At 40.9% G+C, this 22,859-nt stretch overlaps 1 protein-coding gene across 1 annotated transcript in view; it reads left to right on the plus strand.

Annotated features, from left to right (window-relative positions):
* The window catches only part of zc3h3 (zinc finger CCCH-type containing 3), a 70,600-nt gene that overhangs the window by 18,679 nt on the left and 29,062 nt on the right, over window positions 1-22,859 (plus strand). The window contains exon 4 of the mRNA XM_030433047.1: window positions 20,966-21,116. Coding sequence (XP_030288907.1) covers window positions 20,966-21,116 — 151 coding nt within the window. The remainder of the gene's footprint in view (window positions 1-20,965; window positions 21,117-22,859) is intronic.

Consider the following 22,859-nt stretch of genomic DNA (forward strand, 5'->3'; position numbering starts at 1 on the left):
AACCTGTTCATGTTCCTCATACTTTGAGCCAGAAACACCATTCCAACTTTGCAATTAACAAGTAACAAGACTTTGAACTATTGGGTGTGTATTCAGCTTTTTAACATTTTGTACAGTTTTGAAATCATCACAGTTTTAATTTTAAGGATATTTTGCTTGTCTTCAGATTTTTTGAGGGTGTGTAATAATGGGTGTGTATTGCGGGAGCTAGAGTGCGTGACATCAGCGCTAGAGTGGAGAGCAGCTGGAAAATATTCCCTTCAGCTTGATTTGGATCCCACATCTTTTACTTTACGTAGACAATATATACATGGAAATGTAGACTTAACTAGAGAATGTGGATCTCATATCATGACACGGTTATGGAAATACATCACCCACCTATCTGCCAAAACTGCGTCTATTGTGATGGTCCGTCCAACTATGTTGGTCACAATCTGGGCTCTGTGCTTTAGAGGGTCAGGTCAGGGATGTCCAGGCGTTAGATGTATGTTGTTGTGCCATCGCTGCAGAGGTCAAACTGGCCACACACTCACAGTGCACAAACCATTATCACTACTTTCCACACTATTCCTCTTTCTGGTCTTCTCTCTGCAGCAGTCACATTGTGATTGCTCACCTGCACCATCAGTCTATTTCTCTACTTTCTCCCCACCCACAGGGATTAAACGTATTTCCTTAATTAATGTCTTGGCTGCAAGTCTCACTAGGTTGGTGGAGCCAGTAAAAGTCCCCTATCCCTGTAATGTTAGTGAATTTTGTATGGCTCCTAACTTTTTATAAGATGGTTCGATCTCTGTCTTTCTGTCTGTGTCTACCTTCCTGTCCCCCTTTAAGTCCTATGCTCTCCCAACCCACACGCTCCACCTGGCTCTCCATCCAAATCCCAGAGCCAGGCTCCAGGTCAGAGCCCCAGCCTGACGAGAAACTTGACCGCTCATCTTCTTGACTTTTTTTCTCAGCCTTTCCCCACTCTCCATTTCAGTCATACCAGCCTTGACACCCGAACCCCCCAAGTCTATTCTGGTCTTGAGTTATTCACTGACCCTCTACTATCTCTTCCACCGGTCTCTGCTACTCTGTTTCCCCACCCCCTTCTTTCCTTCCTTTTCTTCGCATCTTTATCTTTGGCCCCCCAACACACACACACACTCACACACCCACACACACACACACACACACACACACAAACACACAGGTATTTAACTGTGTGCCTCCAGCCATGATTGGCATGCAATGCAAACCTCTGAGCTCAAAGCCCCCACTTTCCCTTATGTCCCTGACCTCCCTGCTTGCAGAAAGAGGTTAGGCTTCTTAAGCCCAGCATGACCTCCCTACAGGTGTTGCTCAGATTTAACCATTAAGAATAATGTTGTCAGTGTTGGGAACAAATGTGGAGAGACATGATGGACAGGTGTGAACTGAATGATTGATTGGTCCTGTCAACCACTTGCTTTCCTGTCATTCTTTTTAGGAGAATTCCATGTTATTAGAACTCAAGGTTCATTTTTAGCCAACACATCGTGAACAGTTTTTTGTTGCACAAACAATACAAATTGTTGGTATGATACAGAAAGGAAACTGCTGTTTATATTGTAATTAATCTTTTTTTTTATAAAAGTTAAATTATATTAGGAGAAACTCTGAAACAGTCTCACTGCTGGATTCACTAATATTCTGAGAGAAAACTGTATTGAGTGCTTCATGAATAAAACTGAATTTGTTACTAGTTTAACTGATGTTGACTGTTTGAAATGTTGGGCATATACATATACGTATACATATTTTCATTATTGATCAATATTACAGTTACTGTTACACATTGCTTTAGTCTCCAAAATATTAAAAAGTATTACAAAAATTCCCAAGTCCAATGACTGCATTACATTGCTCTGTTTGTCCGACTTACAGTTCAGCTTAGTATTGCACAAGACAAAGAAAAGGAGCCCAGTAAATATTGCACAGTGTTATTGGAATTATACTCAAACCATCAATTGATTACATAAATAGTTGCTGATCATTTTTCTGTTAATTTATCAAAAAATCTTTGTAGCTCTGTACTATTGCAGTAGTCACGTCTTTGTAATGTCTGAACTTTGCTGTTTATTTAAAAAGCTGTGATTCATTGAGACCTTCAAGCATTCATGTATATTAATATGGTAGAAAAGGCTTCATCAGAAGAATTTGATTTGCAACTGTTAAACACTCTGAAAAGCCTACTCTTTCCACCCAGCTAGCTACTAAGAAATGTGCAGAGCCTACTGCAAGAGTATTCAGAAAATCCCAGATTTATACAAATTTTGTGGGTTATGTTTTATATTTGAAAACAATTGTCCGCATTAAAATGATCACAAAAACTGTCTTTGTGCTACTGTACCTAACAACGTTTTGCATTCACATTTTTTTCCTTTGCATTGCTGGATTGTTATCCACATTTTTGGTGTGTTAACTTTGACTTTTGACTCCAGATAATGTAGATGAACTGAATGCTTGTACACTTAAGTATTTGACTGTGTTAGCAGAAAGTAATTATGGCCAGACCTTTGAAAATATGACCCAAGTTGGAAAAAAAATATAATTTTTCTTCTTTCTCCTTTTCATTAATCTGTTTGTCCCTCCCCCTTAACATTGCCCAACTCTCCCTCCATTTAGGCTTCCACCCCCTCACCCTCCTTCCACAGCCACACCACTAAAAACCCTAAAGCTTTGTTTACAGTCAGGCTTCTGTAGATGGTGCACAAGCTACAGCATCAGCAACAGTGTTTATGCTCGATGTGTTGTTTGTTGCAGTATTCACAGAAACACCAGAGATGGAATGAACCAACCAAATATTCTGTGAATATGCAAGTTAAGGACTGTTACCAGAAGAACTTCTTAATCCAACATGGCTAAACTTGCTGTCTGGTAACAGTAGTAATCAGCAAAGTATCACTTGGTGCTTGGCTAGTTTACCTTGGCTGGGTACATGACTAAACCCTGCCACAACTTGCGAAGCATCGGTGCACAATGAAAAGACACAAGGATGTAGTTTTTGGCACTGGGTGAAACTGCCTAGAGTATAAACCTAGCTTCAGTGTTCATGTGTCCCTCCCATCCCTTCCCCTCCTCCACTGGACCTCAGTTATGTTTTGGTATTTAATAATGGATGATTGTTTGTGTTTGTCTGTCAGCAGGCTCTTGTTAAAGGGCTTTAAGATAACTGTTAATTCCAGCAGGGCTGTATTGATTAGCTGCGCTGGGGGTGGATTGTTTTATAGCCCGAGTAGAACATCGCATCCCCCTCCATCATGTATCCCCCATGCTCCTTCACTACATTCTCCCTTGCCTCCCACCTCATCAAGGGTCCCTCTTTCTCTGGTTGAATAATTAATGCTTAACCTGTTTAATCAGTGAGATTTGCTCTGAACAGAAGCAGAGTAATTGAGTCCTCAACTGTGTGTGAGTGGGAGGAATGTGCTTGTGTTTATCTGTGTGGCTGTGTGTATCTGTCACATGTACGGTGATCGCAGCACTAAGTGGATCAATTCCTCCTGCACTCTCAGTTGAAACAGCTCTGAAGATTTACAGTAACACTGTAGCTTCAACAAGACAGTCAGTGAGTTGTTATCAGTGTTGTTGGCATCAGCGATAACCGTTTTAGAATGGTAACTCCAACGCTGGAAGCTGTGGTTGTTTTCAGCAGCCGTCATGCAGGCAGAGCTGGCATGGGGGGCTTTTATCAGATGCAAAGATAGTTCCCATTGAAACCAATGAGAAATGATCGCCTAGCGCATAAGCCCAAAAAAGTTTTCTTTCTGGTTATGCAGAATGTACAGTAGAGTTACCGCTTGGCCCATAGACCAGTGGTTCCCAACCTGGGGTCCGGGCCCTCCCAGCGGGGCGCCAGAGATCACAGGGGGTGCGCAGAACTTTGTCTGCTCTGAGGTTGTTAGGTTACCAAAATTATATTTGTGCACATTAAATTTATAAAATCGCATTAACTCAGCCAACTGGATGATCAAAACTCTGTATTATCCAAATTGAAACACATTTTTGGTCCGCATTTAAATTCATTAAGCTATTTATCACCAACACCCCTATGAGGTAGGTCTATTCTGGTCAAAATGTAAACTCTGTGTGTGTTTGTGTGTGATACATCTGATGACACAAATAGGAAGAAATGTATCTATATACATTGAAAAACAAGGAGAATAAGAGCAAAAACCTACAACTGTTGTTTATTTTTGCAAATAAAAGTTTGTAATTGATTACTTTATTGTTTTAGTGTATGAGGGTTGGGGTTTGGGGGGCCTGGCTTGTCTTGGACACAGGCGAAGGGTGTTTCAAGGAAAAAAAGTTGGTAACCACTGCCATAGACTTCATATGGTGATGATGTTGCAGACTTTTAAATAGTTTTTCTCAACTTTAGGGAATCTCTCTATAAAAGCAAGGAATCTCCGTCTGTCTGTCTGTGTGTGTGTGTGTGTGTGTGTGTGTGTGTATGTGTTCCTCAAATATCTCTGCGGATCAGGATCAGACTGACCTGAGACTTACAACATGGCTGCTGCGTCTTTCAAGGGTGTGCGACTTCGCATTTGTTTGGACTGCAATGATACCGTTAATAAATTATTTCATAAATGCTTTACAAAATCGCAAGCATTGTCCACCGGAGCCACCACAGTCACGTGCGCACCAGAGCCAATCACCGCAGAGCCCACCGCGACCCCCCCACCTTAAGAAACAAGCAGATTTATACCTGCAGCGGCACAAGCTGGACTGGGATTTTGCCGGTGGTTTGGTCCCGTTCTGTTCTGTTCTGTTCTGTGCATCTAAACTGACTGTTGTGGATTAATGAGACTAAAAGAGTCCGCACCGAGTCTGTTCGGGTCTGAGGAGATCCAGAGACACGCGGACAACAAAGTGGAAATTGGAATCTGTGGATATTTGTGTGTAGCTAGCTGCTAGCCGCTAGCCAACCTACACGGCCCACCTTCCGAGTTGACGGACCGGACCCACCGGCACGTCCAAAACCAGACTTAGGGTAAATAATGTCCGCCACGCTTTTTTGCGAACATTGCCGTCACGTTTGCTTTGTGTCTGGTGCAGAAGAAACCGTAAAAATGGGCTGTTGTCACGAAAGTGTCCAAGCAGCAAGTTTGGTTGTTGAGGAACAGGAAGTTGTGGGAGGGACGGAGGCGGATGATTGACATGCAACGACGGTCGGTGTACAGACAGCGATATTGAAAGTTGAGAGATTTGTGACATTTAGCGTGTTTGGAGTGCATAGTTAGTGTGTTATGTAGTGTTTGGTGTAGTGTGTTTAGTGTGTAGTGGAGTCGGTTTTTTGTTTAATGAGTCAAAACAATGAGGAGAAGCTGAATGTGGAGCAGGCAGTGCAGCTCTTCATTCAGCTGGAAGGAGCTCAGGCAGACCTGAGCATTGCCTGCGTTACATGATTCTTTGCTAAATATGTGCTTACATTTAAAAAATGTACAAACAACAATTTATATTTGCATTATAAGTAATAAAAAATGTTTTTTTAAACATATTTGTGGTTTTCACAGTAAAAAAATCTAACTTTTTCCTACTCAGATTTTATGTTTTTTTTTTAATTTTAGGTCCATTGTGTTAATGCAGTATGTCAGAATGAAAAAATAACTGTGCAGTCACACATGTGAGGTTGTGCTGAAAATAATGACACCAAGTAAATAGTTTTTAGAGTGAAATATAATGGCAAAATCAAAAATAGCCAAAAACGGCCAATTATACCCTGGATTTCACAACAAACCTAGATATCCCTGATGTCCCACCTTCAAACACAGCCTCATTTGGCCATCCATGAAAAAGCTTCTTAACCTCCCACTTTTCTATAGGAACACATATTTCCTACGGGCAATGCACTAGTTTTTACAAATATAGAACCACCATGGATCAAAAATTCATAATAGAAAGAGTCATAATTAACCTTGTTTGAAGTTCCTTATGTCCTGTCAACAGTTTGAAAGTCTTGTCTATTATAATAGCGGTCTATTGGAAAAATGCTTTGCAATGCGGGGCAAATTTTGGCTGCAAAACTTCAAAGGCCACTGCACCAGATTGGAGGCAAGGCTGAGCGGCACCCTTCACACACAGCACTACCTAGCTAAACAAAATAGAAATTAACATTAGTAAATATAACAATTCGATGATTAGATGTCCTGTTCCTAATTTAAAGCCTGGCTGTTGGTTGGTTATCAGCAGTGCTTAGAGTCTGCTGGCAGTGAGAATCGGCCATGAGTGGACTACAGCAGTTAGCAGCACTGATTGGCCAGAGGAAGCCGCTGGTCTCGATTTCCATCTTGTCTTCTTGGGCCAGCAAAGACTTGGCATTAATTCCCAGAATCGGGGGTCAGTACTATTTATACTCACCTGTGAGTGGGTCAGGGTGTACAGCCAGATTCAGGACTCACACACACACACTCAAGCACACACCTGGACATGTATGCGTATGTGCATGTGCACTGGCACTGTTGTTGCATTCCTGTCAGTGAGCTGCAGAGGGGGCTCTGCACATGGTCACTGATGGCTCAGCAACCTGATCAACTGGTGAACTCTTGCTCCTAGATTATCTGTGTGGAGGAGCAGCACTGTGTATAACTACAGGATCATCATTCTTTACTTTAATCATGGGTTGAATTAATGTACTACTGCCCAGAGATGACTTTGTAGCTGGTAGCTTCAGCATTTTTATACTTATACTCATTACTATATCTTTTTTATTTAAGGGCATGTTTCTCCAGGTAACTGTGGAGGAGAGCAGAGAGTGACTGTGAGAGAGAGTGGGTATTGATCCGGGGCAGTTCATTTTCTGCTGTCCCTGGTGAGTTGCTCTGGGGGAAATAGCTAGTTTGTCTCCTGTCATTGTAGCTTCAGAGTTAAAGAGGAGTAAAAAAGAGAGAGGTGGTCGTAGAAAGCCACTTGTTTAAACAGGACAAGAGCATCACGCCTTCCTCACTCACACAGAACCACCAGGGATCAAACTGTCCTTTTTTGGGCCTAAAAGATTATCTTCATGCACAGGAATGATATACTGCCCCCTTGACACATGTTCGTGTAAGTTTATGTGTTAAATATATCTACGAGTGGGGCTAATATTGTGTGGGCGCTCCTGAAGACAGCGATATTGATCATTGGCCATTTACTGTCCCCTGCTCCCTTGTGAATTGCTCTGTGGGAAGTGGTCAATTTGTCTCCTGTCCATGGGGCTTCTCTGTGCATGTGTGTGTTTGTGTGTGTGTGTGTGTGTGTCTGTTTGTGTGTGGTTAATTTGTGTCCTGTCCTTTGTGGGGCTTACCTGTTAACTACTTCACTCTGTCTCTGTGGAGACACAGCTGATATCATTGACCGTTTCATTCGATGACAGTAATGCTGGACTGATTGGCAAATAGCCTCTATTAACTGTGTCTGCTGGAATGTAAATACAGGAAATTCAATTAATGTAACCTATATTTTTTTGAGCTTCGAATTCTGGTCATTTACTCCGCGAGGAGAAGAATGTAGTGGCATTGAAGATAACTAAGAAGGAAAAATTCTATAATGTCCTGTCAGAGATGTAGAGCCTCACTTGGTGAGTTAAATGTTTTTGCTGGTGACAGACGCTGTTTTTCCTGCAGAAATGTGACGAAGAATCGGTAGGACAGACAAGAGGATAGACAGGAGGACAAACACTTCTCCACGCATAACTGTGGAATTTTTTTCCTCATAAGTTGCCAAAGACACATCGGTTACTGTGTTGTTTGGTCATGAACATTGCTTTGTGGGACATTTTTCTTTATTTTGTTGAGTGAAGGATCTATTTAGTTATCAGACTGTGAACCTCATCAGATCGACGCACCCCTGCCCCGTGCCGCTGGCTTATCCATTCACACAGGTACGGTTAGCCTCTGCTGCGCCTCTAGCCCTTTTTACACAGAGATGCCGCATTATCACCGCAGGAGTGGTTCGCCAATTCTCTGCCGTAGATGTTCACACAGTGCCAAGCCAAGCTGAGGCTCCTAAAGAGACGTGGCGATACACGTCATGATAATGACATCTGTGTGTTTTTTTTCAAGGTGTTTCCACAGGTGTCCTCCTGTTAATCTAAACATCTATCTGTTAGCACTGAGCTAACTTTGATGGGGGAATGTAGTCAGGCGGTTCTTCTAGATTCTACAAAATGTATTGTACAAAAATGCCCAAATTCTGACAGTAGAACAGTCATTTCACGGGGGTGTGAGGCGTTTATTACCGTTTTACAGACACGTCTTTCACAGTGTCACTGGTGCATCACATGACCATATCATTACACTGCAAAACTGGCTTTGAGGCACTCTTTGTGGGTGCTTGATCTCTAAGATGAGGCCAGCTGGCTTCTTTGCAGAGGAAGTTACGGTCAAGCCAACTGCATGAATAGTGCTCCACCTCTTCTTAGTTGGTTTTACCGGCAGCCTAAAAAGAAAATCGTCAGACATATCGATGATGAAGATGATTTATTGCAGCTCTACTTTGACATTATATAGTGGATGGCTTTACTCATGTAAGTGTATTTCACATCTGCTGTGACTTTGAAAGACCTTTTATTAGTACATATGCCTCTGTGTATGTGTTTGTGAGTGGACTATACCAACCACTTAGCAGCGATGTCCACTCGGACCAGATGCCCGCTCCTCCTTGTCGGGATCAGCGTTTTAGCAGGCTATTGCCAGCTCTTCCATGGCCCAAAGGGACCAATTAGGCCCTGGCAGCTGTACCCAGAATGCTACCACAGAACGAGGGGGCTGTGGGTGGGTAGGTGGATGAGGATGCTGCACAAGAGAAGGGCAGACGTGCAGAGTAACAGCACTGAGTTATCGGAAAGAGGGTCCACTACTGAGTCTTAAGAAAGGAAAGTATGAGTAGTCGGAAAGCAGAAGAAACGACGTACTTAAGAGCAGAAAAGTTGAAAGTTGCTGGAGGAGCTGTTTGGAGCCTGTCATTTTCCACGCACCTGGTGGTCCTCTAAACGATCAGAAAAGCTTGAGTGGAAGCCCCTCGACCCCCTGCCCTTACCGAATTAGCACTCAAGCCGACAAGAGACTTGGCTGTCCCTCATCACGACATCGTCCTCGTTTCTCCCTTCTGACCTTTAGCCCCTGAACCGTCACTTTTCACCCCAGTAAATGCAATGCCATGTCAAGAGCTGGGCCCCCCTGTTACTGAGCTGACCATGGCCCCCAGCCAGAATGAACCTTCAGGCACAAGTTCTGTAGTTATTCCAGCAGGCCCTCTTAATTACATAGAGACGCAAAGGTCAAATATCAGCATCATTGCCAAGGTTCATCTGTAAATCTATACTGTATGACTATATATATATATATATATATATATATATATATATATATATATATATATATATATATATATATATATATATATATATATATATAAAATTATATATATATATATATAAAATTATATGGCAGTCTGACAATTTATAAACAATTAATTATTATTCAAATGTATTTTACAGTATATCAGGATAAATCCCTTTAGATGAAACATCAAATTTTTCAGGTCAGCCCTCAAAAACAAAAAAAGGAATAGCGATAAGCTAATAAGAATAGTACAACCAGCAATCAGAAAAAATTCAACTGGATAAAACAAACAGCTAACACTAAATGATTCCAATAACAGGATAACAATTAAAAAAGCACAACAAATAAAAGTGATCATAGGAGGACTATAATCAATTTGAGTTTTAGAAAAGAAACAACATTCCTGAATAAACGAAATGAGGACAACGATCGACTTTGTACTGGTAAATTATTCCAATCAAAAGAAACCATAAACATAAAGCTCTTTTGCATCATCATTATAGGCTGTTGGGGAAAAATTAAAAATGTGCTGATCACAGTGCCTCAATGAGTAAGGAAGTGAAGAGTAAAATGCAGATCTATACATTGTGCAAAAGTATGTAGACACCTGTACCTCCACCTGCTTTTTTATAGGAACACAATAGCATCTGTGAGGTCCGAAACTGATGTTTAGTGATCAGGTCAGGCTAACACTCTATGTTCCAGTTCATCCAAAAGGTGGTGGATGATGTTGAGGTCAAGTTTTTCTCCACACTAAATTGGAAAGACCATTTCTGTATGGAGCTGGCTTTGTGCATGGGGACACAAACAAACACATCATGGTATCCTGTAGCACGAATATATCCCATCATTAGCATGAAGGGGGCATTGACCTAACTCTGAATTCCAGTTCGAGACACATCTAATAAATATAACCATTCTTCAATATCATTTTTGAAAATATTTTTATTATTATTATTATTATTGTTATTATTTTTATTATATATTTTTTTATTTACAACGGGTAGCCGTTTGGTCATGAGAAAATAATGTCAACAGTGAAAGGATAACTTTCAATTGCTTTGTGTTAAAAAAAATCTAAAGCCAAAGATTTTTCATGATTGTAGATGGGGGGGGAAAAGTTAAAAAACCTTACGTTGGAGATCCTGGAAAACATCATATCTTAAGCAGTTTTGCTTGAAAAAAACCATAAATAATTGTTGGCTATCAAAGTAGTTTGCCATTAATTTTGGTCTATTGTACTAATGCTTTCAGCACTAAATTTATGGGATAAAACTATGAGAAAGAAAATAACATTATTGGCCTGGCAATGTAAAAGCTAAGGGGTGAACTGTTGCCAGTGTTTTCATTTGCTGACCTTGGTGGAGTGCAGCTGTATTTCAGACTAACCTTTATCCCCGGAAAGATGTTCCTCGGCTTACAGTGAAGTTTAAAGAATCCCTCCTTATGAGCAGCACCATCCTGCAGTTCTCTTTTTGACACCTTAACTCCCCCTCTCCTCGACCCGTGCCCATCACCCCTTGTCTCTTCACAGTGTGACACATTTGTGATGCTTGTGTCTCCCAATGGGTTTGTACATCACCTCCTTGTCTCTCACTCAGTGGCTGAAACTGAAGTTGAGTGCCGGTGGCCAACCGGCTGACTATGGTCCATCACTCACTGGCCCAAAAGAATCAGCAACATGATGGATGTGCACCACACTGGCATCTGCAACCAGAACCTCAGTCCTGGTTTAAAACTACACCATTGAGCCACCTCTGCTCCTTGTGTGTGTGGCGACTGCTGACTGACATTCAGCACCGCAGGGCCCTGCATACATCTTCAAACTTTCACTCCATATAATGAAACCAAGTCAACCAACATGCTCTAGGTCAACACCTCAATAATTCAGCATCAGCATTTTTGACATATAGTAGCCTACATTTTAGATATGGGAATCAAAGAATTGCAACCAAGATGTAGAATGTTCTAAGGTAAAGTTGTAAGAGCTCACTGGGTAGCTACACTGTTTTTACATTAAATCCAACATATCTTTGTGATTTCTTTGTTACATGGCAGCTGCACACTGAGTCGATGTATCTGTTATAAGCTAAAATCAGCTGACAATACCGGCTTTGTCAAAGCTATAGGTACTGAAATAGCTCATTTCAGAAAGAAAGGTACTAAGGTTAGTACACAGATTTGGGGAAAACACGTTATTAAATGACTAAGGTGTTATTGCCAGGTGCGAGCTCATTAGAGTGGAATAAATTAGTGGAAAGGTATTTGGATGAAATAAGCACCAAATGTCCAGTAGACACAAGGAGATTTCAAGGAGAATCAAGGAAGTAACCAAAAATAAAAAAGCAACTAAAAATGAATTTCAAATATTTTCTAAAAAGTAAAACAGTAAATACAAATAATGATAATAAAACTAACAAAATTGTTTCAGTTTGCTCTCCTTCCTGTTTATGTTAACCATATTTTCAAGGTCTTTTTTTTTTTTTTACCTCCATGTCATTCTGAAGACGATAGACCATTAAAAGTCAAGTCTGGGTAGTCAAATCTTCTTGTCTTTTCTCTCACTCACTGACAGTCTGCTGTCTTTCTGTTTCCCCTGCCCCCACCCTCCTTGGGCTGCTTCCTTGCGTAGGGGTCTTGACGTGTGTAGTTTGGGGCAGAGGTTCACATCCCTTGTGGAATCTTGTGTTGCCATTTAGGGATGCACTTACATAACCTTCAAGTGCCCCATCGCTTACCCCCCAAGCTTCTCCACTCTCTCATAAACACACACAAGCAGACACACCTCCACTCTCTATACTTACTAACAGAAACCCATATAACGTATGTAATGATGGCAATCCTGAAGTGTACAAAGCCCCAGGCTCTCCTCTTGATGTGTCTAATGGGATTTGTTGATTGACAGCCACTGTCATCCCTTTGACAAAACACGACACTATGTACGCGTGTGTGACACACGTCATGCGACACACATGAAATGACCGTTGCAAAATAAACCTGACAGAGTCCTGATCACCTCTAAAGATTTTGTCAGCTCTCCGGGTTAGTGTCAGGGTCAAGGTTGAGTTCACATGAAATGCATGTTTTCATCATGTCTTATTTACGTTATTGATGTACTTTATGGCTACAGGAGTGTATGGCTACTCTAGAAAAGCATACATAAGGGCTATTATCATTTAATTATTCATCAAGGGTGTTGTCAAGTCTTCTCGCATATCATTCAACAATTGGAAAAATACTTAGACATGGACTTTGCTCTTAACATGTGGACTTTTTTGTAGAGATGATATAGTTTTTGAGTGGATATAGATCTATAATAAAGTAATATAAGTTTCATTCTGATTACACATGGCATCAAGAAAATGTGCTCTTCTCATTATTGTTAAATCATGGTTATGTGTGGCCTTAAAGATATGATATGTGAGATTACTGAATTTTCAAATGTCAAAAACAATTAGAGCTTTGGTATTAATAGATACCAAGATAAGAGTAGAAGTAACATTATCCCGCATGTTTGCAACGATTTTCAAACCAGAGAAATCAACAAGTACAGTTTAGGTAACCTATCTGTAGCTCACGTACACAACTAGAAATGTTTAAATGAGAATTTGTGGTTTTTGTGGGGTTAGGTGAAGCAGCAATTTCCACAATTCAGCATAGTATCAGCACTTGTAGCCTATTAAGAATTACGAATGATAATCAGTTCGACTCACATTTTCTAATTTATTTCTAGACACACATTTTCTTCTCAACTCTCACAGACTAATTCTAAGATCCTGTTATTTTCATTTTTTTTCCCTTGTCTGTTCTTGGCTTTTTTTTCAGTAACTCTGATTTTAGAAGCTATGCAAATAATTAATCTTATATCACACAGCCATGACAACAACAACCTACCAGTGTTTGCTTTTGCATGTGTGTGAGGCTGAGTGGAAGAATTCCTCCTCCCTTGGTCAGCCTGAGGTTCTCTAGGTCAGGTGGTATATTTTACAGCTGATGGCTCCACTGTGATGATGGACGAGGCCACAAGCCAGTAATTCCCCTCCCCTCCCCGCCCCTCCCCTCCCCGCATCACCACCTCCACCACCCAACTCCCCAAAACACACTCTTCCCCCTGAACACGCCTCTCTGCGGTGACATCACCACCATACTGCCTGACAGCTGTGTCAGCATGTGGCCCCACACAGCCGTCAGCCTGTCAGTCTGTGTCAACTCTTCATCCACAAACACACTAATGGAGCCCCTGAGTACTCCTGTGAAAGAGTGCAGCAGGTACATCATACAGGAATACTTTCTTAAATATAATACTGTTTATTCTCTAGCGTCTAAGTGTCAGCCAAGTGTTAATTTGGTCGTAATGCAGTACAGACCCGAAGAGCAATTGATTCAATGTTAAGCCATCTGTCATCACACTTATACCATGGGGTTCTCTGAAGGCAGTTCTGTGAACACGAACTGTAACTTAAAGCTACAGACCCCCTGCAGTCATGTAAATCTGTACAGACCTTGCGCACAGGTTCATAATACATGCCTCAAGATTCTTTTAATTCTACTGTCCATTTTTCTTTTTCAATCCATGAACACAACTCTTAATAAATATTTGTAATTGACAGAAGTTAACACACACACACGCACACAATATAATGTGTGTGTATATATAGTTGCAGAGTTGCATCTACTACTACTAATACTTACTAATGGTGTCAGTCAGCACTCATTTTCCAAGGGGATTTTGTTGGAATCAATCCAAATGCCGATGATGCCTCACATCACATTATGCCATCGACATTTAGTAAGAAATTATAGGTTAAAACAAAAAAACTTGTCAATTACACGTTTAAAACTTGTCAGTTGCTACAAAATCATGTCTGTAATCTCTCTATACTCTGTAAGTTGTATATGAATGTAAGAGAAATAAAGAATTGTAAGATATCTACTAAACAGGACACACTGGTGCGCCATAGTGGAAAAAATGTGTAATATTGTCGGTGTTTCTTAACTACTTCATACTACCTTTGAACTTTTTCCCCTGCGTTTTATTCTTGGTTATCGACACAGAGATTGAAACTAAAGAAACAATGAAAAGCTTAAGTCTGCTGATATAGAAGTTGTCAAATGTTGAAATATGTTTATTTCCTATTGCCGTGTCAAATGTCAGCAACTAACAGTAACCAAAATTGGACCAAAGCTATTTCCTAGCACTCATTATTCTGTTATTCTGTCATTTATTCTTACGTAACAACCCATATACCCTTGTTGCGTATCTACCAAGCCCCCCTGCATGAGACCTTAAACACATTCCTGACAGTAGGTCAGGAAATGTAATGAATTGACATGCCGCAGCAGTGTACCCATTAACCTTGCCATCATCTTTAATAAATGAGGTACAAAATGAGACTTAACTGACGGAACGGCTCTAGCATTGAAGATATGGATGTGTTTAACAATTTTATGATCTCCTCTGTCCTCCCTTACTTTTGTAAAACATGATGTTCAGCTTGTTCACATGCAACCTCTCCTTAGAGGCTTACATTGTAGTCATACCCTAGGAGTACATGATATACTCTGATACGTTACCGCATGCAGTATTTTTAAGACCATGGAATGCAGTACTCTTTTGGCAGGGTGGGGCATCAAACTGTGTTGACATCTCTGGGTAGTCTGTGCGAAGTATCAGTGTGTGTCAGCCACGCTGAGATCATTTAATCATAACCATGCTGGCTTAAAGCAACTTATTAAATTGTGGTAACTCCCTTGTTAAGTCTTATGTTAGCAAGGCGTTGCTGTCCTCTGCGTCGCTGGAGCAGCGGGAGTCAGAAGATGAGCCCCAGGGGACTGGAACATGGGATGGCAGGGGGAAAAGGCACTGTCAATAATAAGATTTATTATCCATCAGGTCGTCCCAGGGAGGGGGCAGACAGAGACCGCTGTTCCCTGGAATTAGTTGTCAGGTGTGGAGGGGGATCAGTGGGGGGATCCCTAAGATGATGGAGGAGGGGATATGCGGTGCAGTGGCCTGTCAGTAGCCCCAGTCAGAGGGCTGAGGAGAGAGAGATAGAAAGCATGGAAGTATCAAAGCTCTGAAGTTGCAGGCAACGAATGTCAAAGTTTAGTCCATGCTGCTTAGACAAGGCTCAGTCATCTTAGGGGTGAGACTCTAGTTCAACACAGATCCACTTTATCTGCCACTTCATGTTGATCAAGCAGCATCTATATTAGTTAGTTGTCATGAGTTTTAAGTGGATTCCTCACTTTGAATAATGGAGGACAATCTGACCTGCTATATCAAAAACAGGATGAACAAGGCAAAAATAGGAGATGGTTCACCCAAATTATATTTAGTGGTCGCTAGCTGTGCAGTTTGTTGTGATGCTAGTTGCTTGGATTTTGAGATATTTCCTTAACAGTGGAAGTGATCAAAATTTTGTTTCAAAAAAGGATATTTAAAGATCAATACTGTTTATTACAATTTGGGTTTTTTTCACAGTTTAAGCCATAATGAAATGCATTAGAATCTGTAGATACATCATTGCTTAAAATCTTTGTCATGGAGGGTAGCATGAATACTTCTATGGGGTATGCAAAAATGGCACAAATCACCGGTTGCACTTTCTCAAATGTAAATATTTGCTGATTTCCTAATCTTTAAGATTTGGATCATTTGTCAAACAAAGCCGGCAACTAAAGGAGGTCAACCATGGCTCTTTCTTTGGTAACCAGTAATGGGAATTGTATGTTACAATTGATCAATTAAAAAATGCTATGATTATCTAGATTTATCAGCAATGAAAATAATCGACATGTGGCTGATGCTGCTTTGGCTTAATCAGGCGCGGATACTGATGTGGCAGATCAAAATTGTGCATCTCTAGATTTGATCATTATAAAAACAGATGCCCCTCACCCCTACTGTATTGGGATGGGGTCACAGATCATAGAAATGGATATCCCTAAACCTGCACCAAAGAAGCCAAAACTATCTACGTGCATTCCACTAGAGCGATATCACTTGTGGAACCAACCCTTTAATGTGGCTCTCTGGCGACAAGACAGGCTACTTACAGTAGGAACGATATGTGTATCGTTTGGGAACTGGAGAAGATTATCTGTGGATTCAGAGCAGCGAGTCAGTGAGAGATGGATGGACGTCATGTGAGCTGCATGCGTCTGCAAACAGTGTCTTCACAGCACCGGGTGCCACTCCGCTCGCTCCCCTCTCATTGCAAGGCAGGCCACTGTCAAAGGTCTATTAAGGGAAGATTGAGACCCCAGCTGTGCACGTGTGAGTAAATGTGTGTGTGTGTGTGTGTGTGTGTGTGTTTGTGAGTGTGTGTGTTCACATGCTCATTGGTCATGGTCCTGCAGTGGAAGATTGAGACCCCATTGCTCCCAGAGCCACTCAAGCAACACAACCTGCAGTGGTTTACAATCAGAACAACACCGTCCATAGATCCCTGCTGACACCCACACACACACACACACACACACACACTGTGGGATACTAACCGACAGTATGGCTCACTATAGATGTCATTAAACAGTAGCCAAGGTGGAACAGCTGTGTAACAGCGGCATGGACACGGTGAGTGTCATGATGTTGGAACGATGGTCTAGAGGCAGATTGAGGTTCAGGTCAGAGATGCTGGGGCAAAGGTGGGAGGGAGGTGTACAAGGCTGCAGGGTGGGAATCGTAGCAGCACCTTTGACAAGCCCTATTTGTCATCTGCCAGGACGCCCAAATAGCTCTGACTGCAATATAGATGGATTGTGGGAGAAAAAGTGACTGCAAGCCAGGCAACTAATCCTGTATAAAGGCCCTCCCTTGCTCCACCCATACACTCTCTCTTACTCTCTCACTTGTCACTTTTTTCTGCCGGGTCTCTCTTTCATAACCTAACACACACATTTTTCACCACAGAACTAGCCATGTGGTTCCAGTCACTATTGATATATAAACTATGATTTTCTAATAAGGATTGATCTGGGTTCATTAAAGATTGTTTCCAGTTTTGCATAACGTGGTCTTTGGACAATTTCCACAGTTTAGTCACTAATTCCTATCAGCTCTGAAAACATTGTACTCACTTAAGTAATTGACGGGGTGCGACTATTTTAGTTTTACTAAATTCTGTCAAGTTCTACTAAATATTTTGATTAGTTGCACTGGTTGCACCCGTGAATTTTTGCAGTTTATTTTCTAAACAGTTAAGGTTATCAGAATTTCTTGTTGCCTATGATTAACATGAAGACAAACCTGTGCTTTCACCTTTATTCTTGTTAATCATTTATGCAATGTGTTACGAAATTAAATTAAAATGTATATTCTGTGCATTTGAAATATGTGCTGGTCCCCTTGCTGAGGTCTGGAAAACAGTAATGGTGAAGTATCAAGGTGTGTTTAAAAACAAGATGTTTAAAACAACATTGGGGAGTGATTTCACTGTTAACCTTTATTTTCACTGTTCACCTTATTTTCGTTAGATTAACCTGGGGTTTGACTTAAACACATCTGAATGTTTCTTGCCAATTTTGGTACGTTGTGTTCCCAGATCCAAGTAAACATGTTACCATGCACAAAAAAAATCTGTGATGAAAGCTTCGAACATGAGACCCATGTTTGTAATAAACACAAAATATGCTTTTATTTTTATGTCAGCCACAATAACAATTGATTACAGTACAAAAATGCAAGATGAATTGTCCTGTGATAGAAATAAAATGGACATGGTGTAGGCAAAGAACTCCACCACAAGTTTGCTATTATTGACAGAATAACAAGTGTATAATCCTAATATTTACTGAAAACTCAAATCCTAAAACTAATTCAAAAGATTTAAGATTAAGTCATTGTTATAAAAGTTTCAACTGCTAATGTAGCATACAGTGTGTTCTCATACAGGGCAGTGATTAAACTGTTCTCTAGATCTTTGTTTCAGGTTATGGTCAGAATGGTGTAGGCAAGGTTTTGCATGGAATTATAACTGTATAAAGAAACTTAATATGTACAACTCTGTCATAAGCAGTGTTGCCAGATATAGCGAGAGAAACAAGCAAGCAGGCCTATGAAAACAAGCCCAAAACAAGCGCCTTCTCCGTTCGTGGTAAAAACAATAAAAAAAAAAAAAAAAGAGAGAGATAGATTATTACACTTCGCACACACACAATACATCCTGAATCCAGAAATATCAATGTATTTATTATTATTTTTATATGTTATTATGATCTTTTTTTGTTTTAGTTCCAGGACTTCAAAACAGTATGACATGCAATACAATAGGAAGAGGAACACTTTAACAACAAGCCCAAAAACCTGCAACCCGCGACTACCAATATTTATAAGCAACTTTACAAAAAAACAAGCCCAAAGTCGCTTATAATAAGCGGACTTGGCAACTATGGTCATAAGTCTTTAATAGCCAAGTGTCAGCAAACATGAGTGCATATACAAGACACAGTTTTTGTTTCTGTGTATGAGTGTGTCCTAAACATGCAGTCAGTGTTTCAGCAGCCCCCAGCTCGCAGTGATTTGTCCAACAGTAAATGTTTGTCTGAGATGAATTCTCCGGCTGATCCAGAGCTGCATCCTGGCTGACAAATGAAACCAACGCCTGGGGGATGAAGAGTGAGGGGGAGGAGTGGAAAGAGAAGCTAGAATGTGTAGAGGTGGAAATCGAATCATTTTATTGTTTGTCACTGTGGCCCTCGTGGTCACGGTTTGTTATTGAATGCTAATTAAAACGGCGACAATCCTGACAATTGGCAATTAAAGACTTGTGAAAGAGGTGATAAGAAATTAGCTCCTCACTGGGTGTATAAACTCATTTGTTACCCCTCTTTCACACTCTCTTCACTCTGTCTTTTCTTTACTCATTAGGAAGACAGAGTGCTGTCACTGACCACCACAGTGAATGATTGGTAGAAGTGGAAGAGGTAGTGCAGATAATGACATGCACGAGGGTTGTTTGGGGGGTGGAATAATTTAAATGAATATGGTGAGCAACTGATTCATGTTGCATTAAATCTCTTTTTTTCAGGTTGCAGTAGTGAGAAGTTACTACCTATTTATGAAGTGCCATGCAGCTTGTGGCTAATTAAATTCTAAAAGGCTTTTTGCAAAGTTAATTTTAAACAATACTTTGAATCCATGTCTTGGTCAATATAGATGTGATATTTACAATATTTCAAAAGCTGAAATCGTATTTTTTGTCTGTTCTGCTTTCATTGGTAATACTAATTTCGTACACACCCAATTATATTTCTGGGATCTGGGAAATGTGGTGACATCCCTGAAAAGCAGTCGGGCATCTTAAGAAACACAAGCATTCAGACATTTTGTAATCAACCCACAGTGTGGTCAAACTTAATTCAGGGAAGACTTGATTTGAAAGAATGGCTTAGAGAGTTGTTCCTGTCTCTGGGGCACCTGTAGAGGTGTCCTGCAGTGTCCGACACCAGGATGTCGGGCCAGATGGTTAGAGTCCTGTGGATTGGGAGGTCAGGCTTCCATGGATCTATCTTGCTCAGGATCATCCCCTGGACGTGGTCAGTGGGATTGGGATCTTGGATATTTGGAGGTCGTTGCCATAGTACGGTGTATGTGGTCTGTAACAATGTTTAGGTGGGTGGTGCATGTCAGGGGGCATCCACATGAACACCAGGACCCAAGGGTTCCCAGCAAAACATTGCAGGGTAATGAGATGATGTTATTCACTTTACATGTTTGTCCTGTGGATGATTCTGGATAATGTTAGGAGTGTTTGGATAAAGTGTGAATGGATGGAATAGAAGATATCTCTCACAGTTTACAGCCCTGTGCAATGACCTGACTGCTCGTGTTTCTTGCACATACCAAGCAATAACTGACCAATGAATGAAAACACAATATTAGACCTTGAAAAATGTATTTTCTTTTTATTTCTCTGTTTCTTGAAGAGTACTTCACACAAACTTTCACTGTTATTCAAATTGCTCCTACCTGTCAGACTTCAGTACAGAAGCTCCTGCCCCAAGTGGTCTCTGATCTTTGTAAACTGATGTGAACAGGGGCTTAAACAACCCACAATGCAAATGCTATTCTATTATGTGCGAGTATGTCAGCCAGCAAAGACCATGATAAAACAACATGATGAGTACACAGCCAAATAAATAAATAAATAAATAAAAACACTTAGTCCTCTTTTTTCTATTCCGATCTCTCTGCTCTTACGCCTCTTCTCTGATGGATCTGTAAAATGATATAACGAATGAGACTGAAAGCGAGACGGAGGGAGGGAAAGCAGGCAGGAGGGATGAAGGCAGCGAGCAAAGAGACAGAGGATATGATTTATTAGGCTCATAAAAATTCTGCCTTTGTTACTCCCTCTCATTTTTATATGTGACGCTTATTAAAGAGCACACCTGCCAGAGTCTTCAGACAAACTTGTGTGGCTGTGTGTGTGTATGCACGCACAGTTTGATGCATTTAAAATGATTGTGTGTGTGTGTGTATGTGTGCGTGTGTGCGTGTGTGCGTGTGTGCATTCGTTAATTTACTATCGGGTCGTTTAAGTATTGCTTGTTTGTGTGTGTGTGTGTGTGATCAGATTTTCACCGTGATCTTTCAACTTTGCTGCCCTCAGGCGCCGCTTCCTCATCCCAACGTAGCCCTGCCTCTCAGCGGGTATACAGGACACGCTACAAGATTGTGACCCGCCCGGGCTCCAGTGTTGCTCCCACCCGCCACTACAACCCTGCCCTCTCCTGGAGAGCCAAGAGGATCCAGTCTGCCAGGTAATCCATGTTAACAAATACACAACTGCAGGTCTGGCTTTAATGTGTCTCAATGGCTGATATCCTTCAGTGCAGAGCAGCGCCCTGTCCTTTATGTCACCGCTATGAGCCGCACGAGTGGAAGGGGTCGGGAATTTATGGTTCTCATTTTTACACAGTAGATAACCCAGAGAATAAACCATTTACACCACTGTGCTCCTCACATTAATTTACCGTACACCAGCAGGGAAAGCTTCTCCTCACTCAGGACAGATGCAGAGAGAGGAAGTGTGGGTGGTTGTCTGTTGATTTAATCCACCAATGAGTGTTGATTAAATACAGATACAGAGTATCTGAATTAGAGCTGCAAGTACCCAACCCTATCCCTAACCCTAGCCATTTTGTTAATGATTTGTTCAATTTATTATTTCTAAATTCCCAGTAAGTTTGCTGGTTTGGTTCACTATTGTAATTTTAGACAATAAAGTTTACTGTTAGACTAAAAAAAGTTTTTGACAACCACATTTAAGGGATCATTACAAAAAATCAAGGACTAGACGGGCAGTAATGTCCATCACATTTTTCTAAAAGCTTGAAAGGGATGCCTTCAAATTCTTTTGGTTGTCTGAATAATAGTCAAATCCAAATAAATTACAATTACAATGAAATACAACAGAGAAAAGCAGCAAATCAGAAGTTTGGTCAGAATTGTTATGTGCATTTTTTCTGTTATTAACCATCAGTTGATCAACGAATCACTCTCAACAACAGCCTGTAAATCCTATGCATCTTATATGACTTACTTGTTTATAGAATACATAACGTATGTATAGATGACTGGTTATGCTGGTGAGGTCGTCTCTGAGAGTTCAGAATTAATTCATGTTTATGAAGAGGGCATTATTGGGCGATGGAGGTTAATTCCATATTCATGACATAATCACTAGGAAAGAAAGTTAGCTACAAGATGCGTCTTCACAAAGTGGTGTTGAGTCACAAACAAACAGACACACACAGGCACACACACAAACACACACACACATACACGCACCAAATGGCACAGGGTTGAAAGGGGCATGAGTGCACCTCTTGTCTGTTCAGCATATGACTGTAATTGGTAATATTAGGTAATTTTACTGTCACTTAATTATGTGTTATCGGTTAATTATTTAAATCATTTTGTCTTAAAAACAGCTAGACCTTTGTTTTAATTTTGTTCAGCTGTGAACTTATTTTATCCTTAACGTTTCCTACAGTGTTCAGACCCAGAGAAATCATGATTTCACTAAAGATGAGGTTCCCAAAGAACCTCTGCCTGATTGTGGGCAACAGAACCAAAATTGCATCAAATATCTCCATGGTTGTTATTTCAGTGTATAACAATGAACTTATCTGTAGTGTCAAGTGTGAAAATATGTCTGTTTTTGGGGGGTGAACTTACTCTTTAAGTAAGCATTTTCTGCATGTGTGTGATGGGGTTCATTTGTGTAATCCCGATTTGGTGAGACACAGCAGCCTGGACTGTGGCTGGACTCAGCCTCTGGTGACTTATTACTATTCATTTAGCTGCTGCAGTAAATATTGATTCATCAAGGGATTTTCAATTTGAGCTCCGTGACACCTTGTGAAATATCACCAAGTGTGTAGAAGTGAGGAAAGAGATAGGGAAGGAGGGGGACAGATAGGGTCCCCAGGGATAGTGGATCACCCCCACCCACCCCCACCACACCCTTCTCCCACCCATACACTCCTTTCTCCTGCTTA

This window comes from Sparus aurata, chromosome 11, assembly GCF_900880675.1.
Source record: "Sparus aurata chromosome 11, fSpaAur1.1, whole genome shotgun sequence".
Taxonomy (NCBI): Eukaryota; Metazoa; Chordata; class Actinopteri; order Spariformes; family Sparidae; genus Sparus; species Sparus aurata.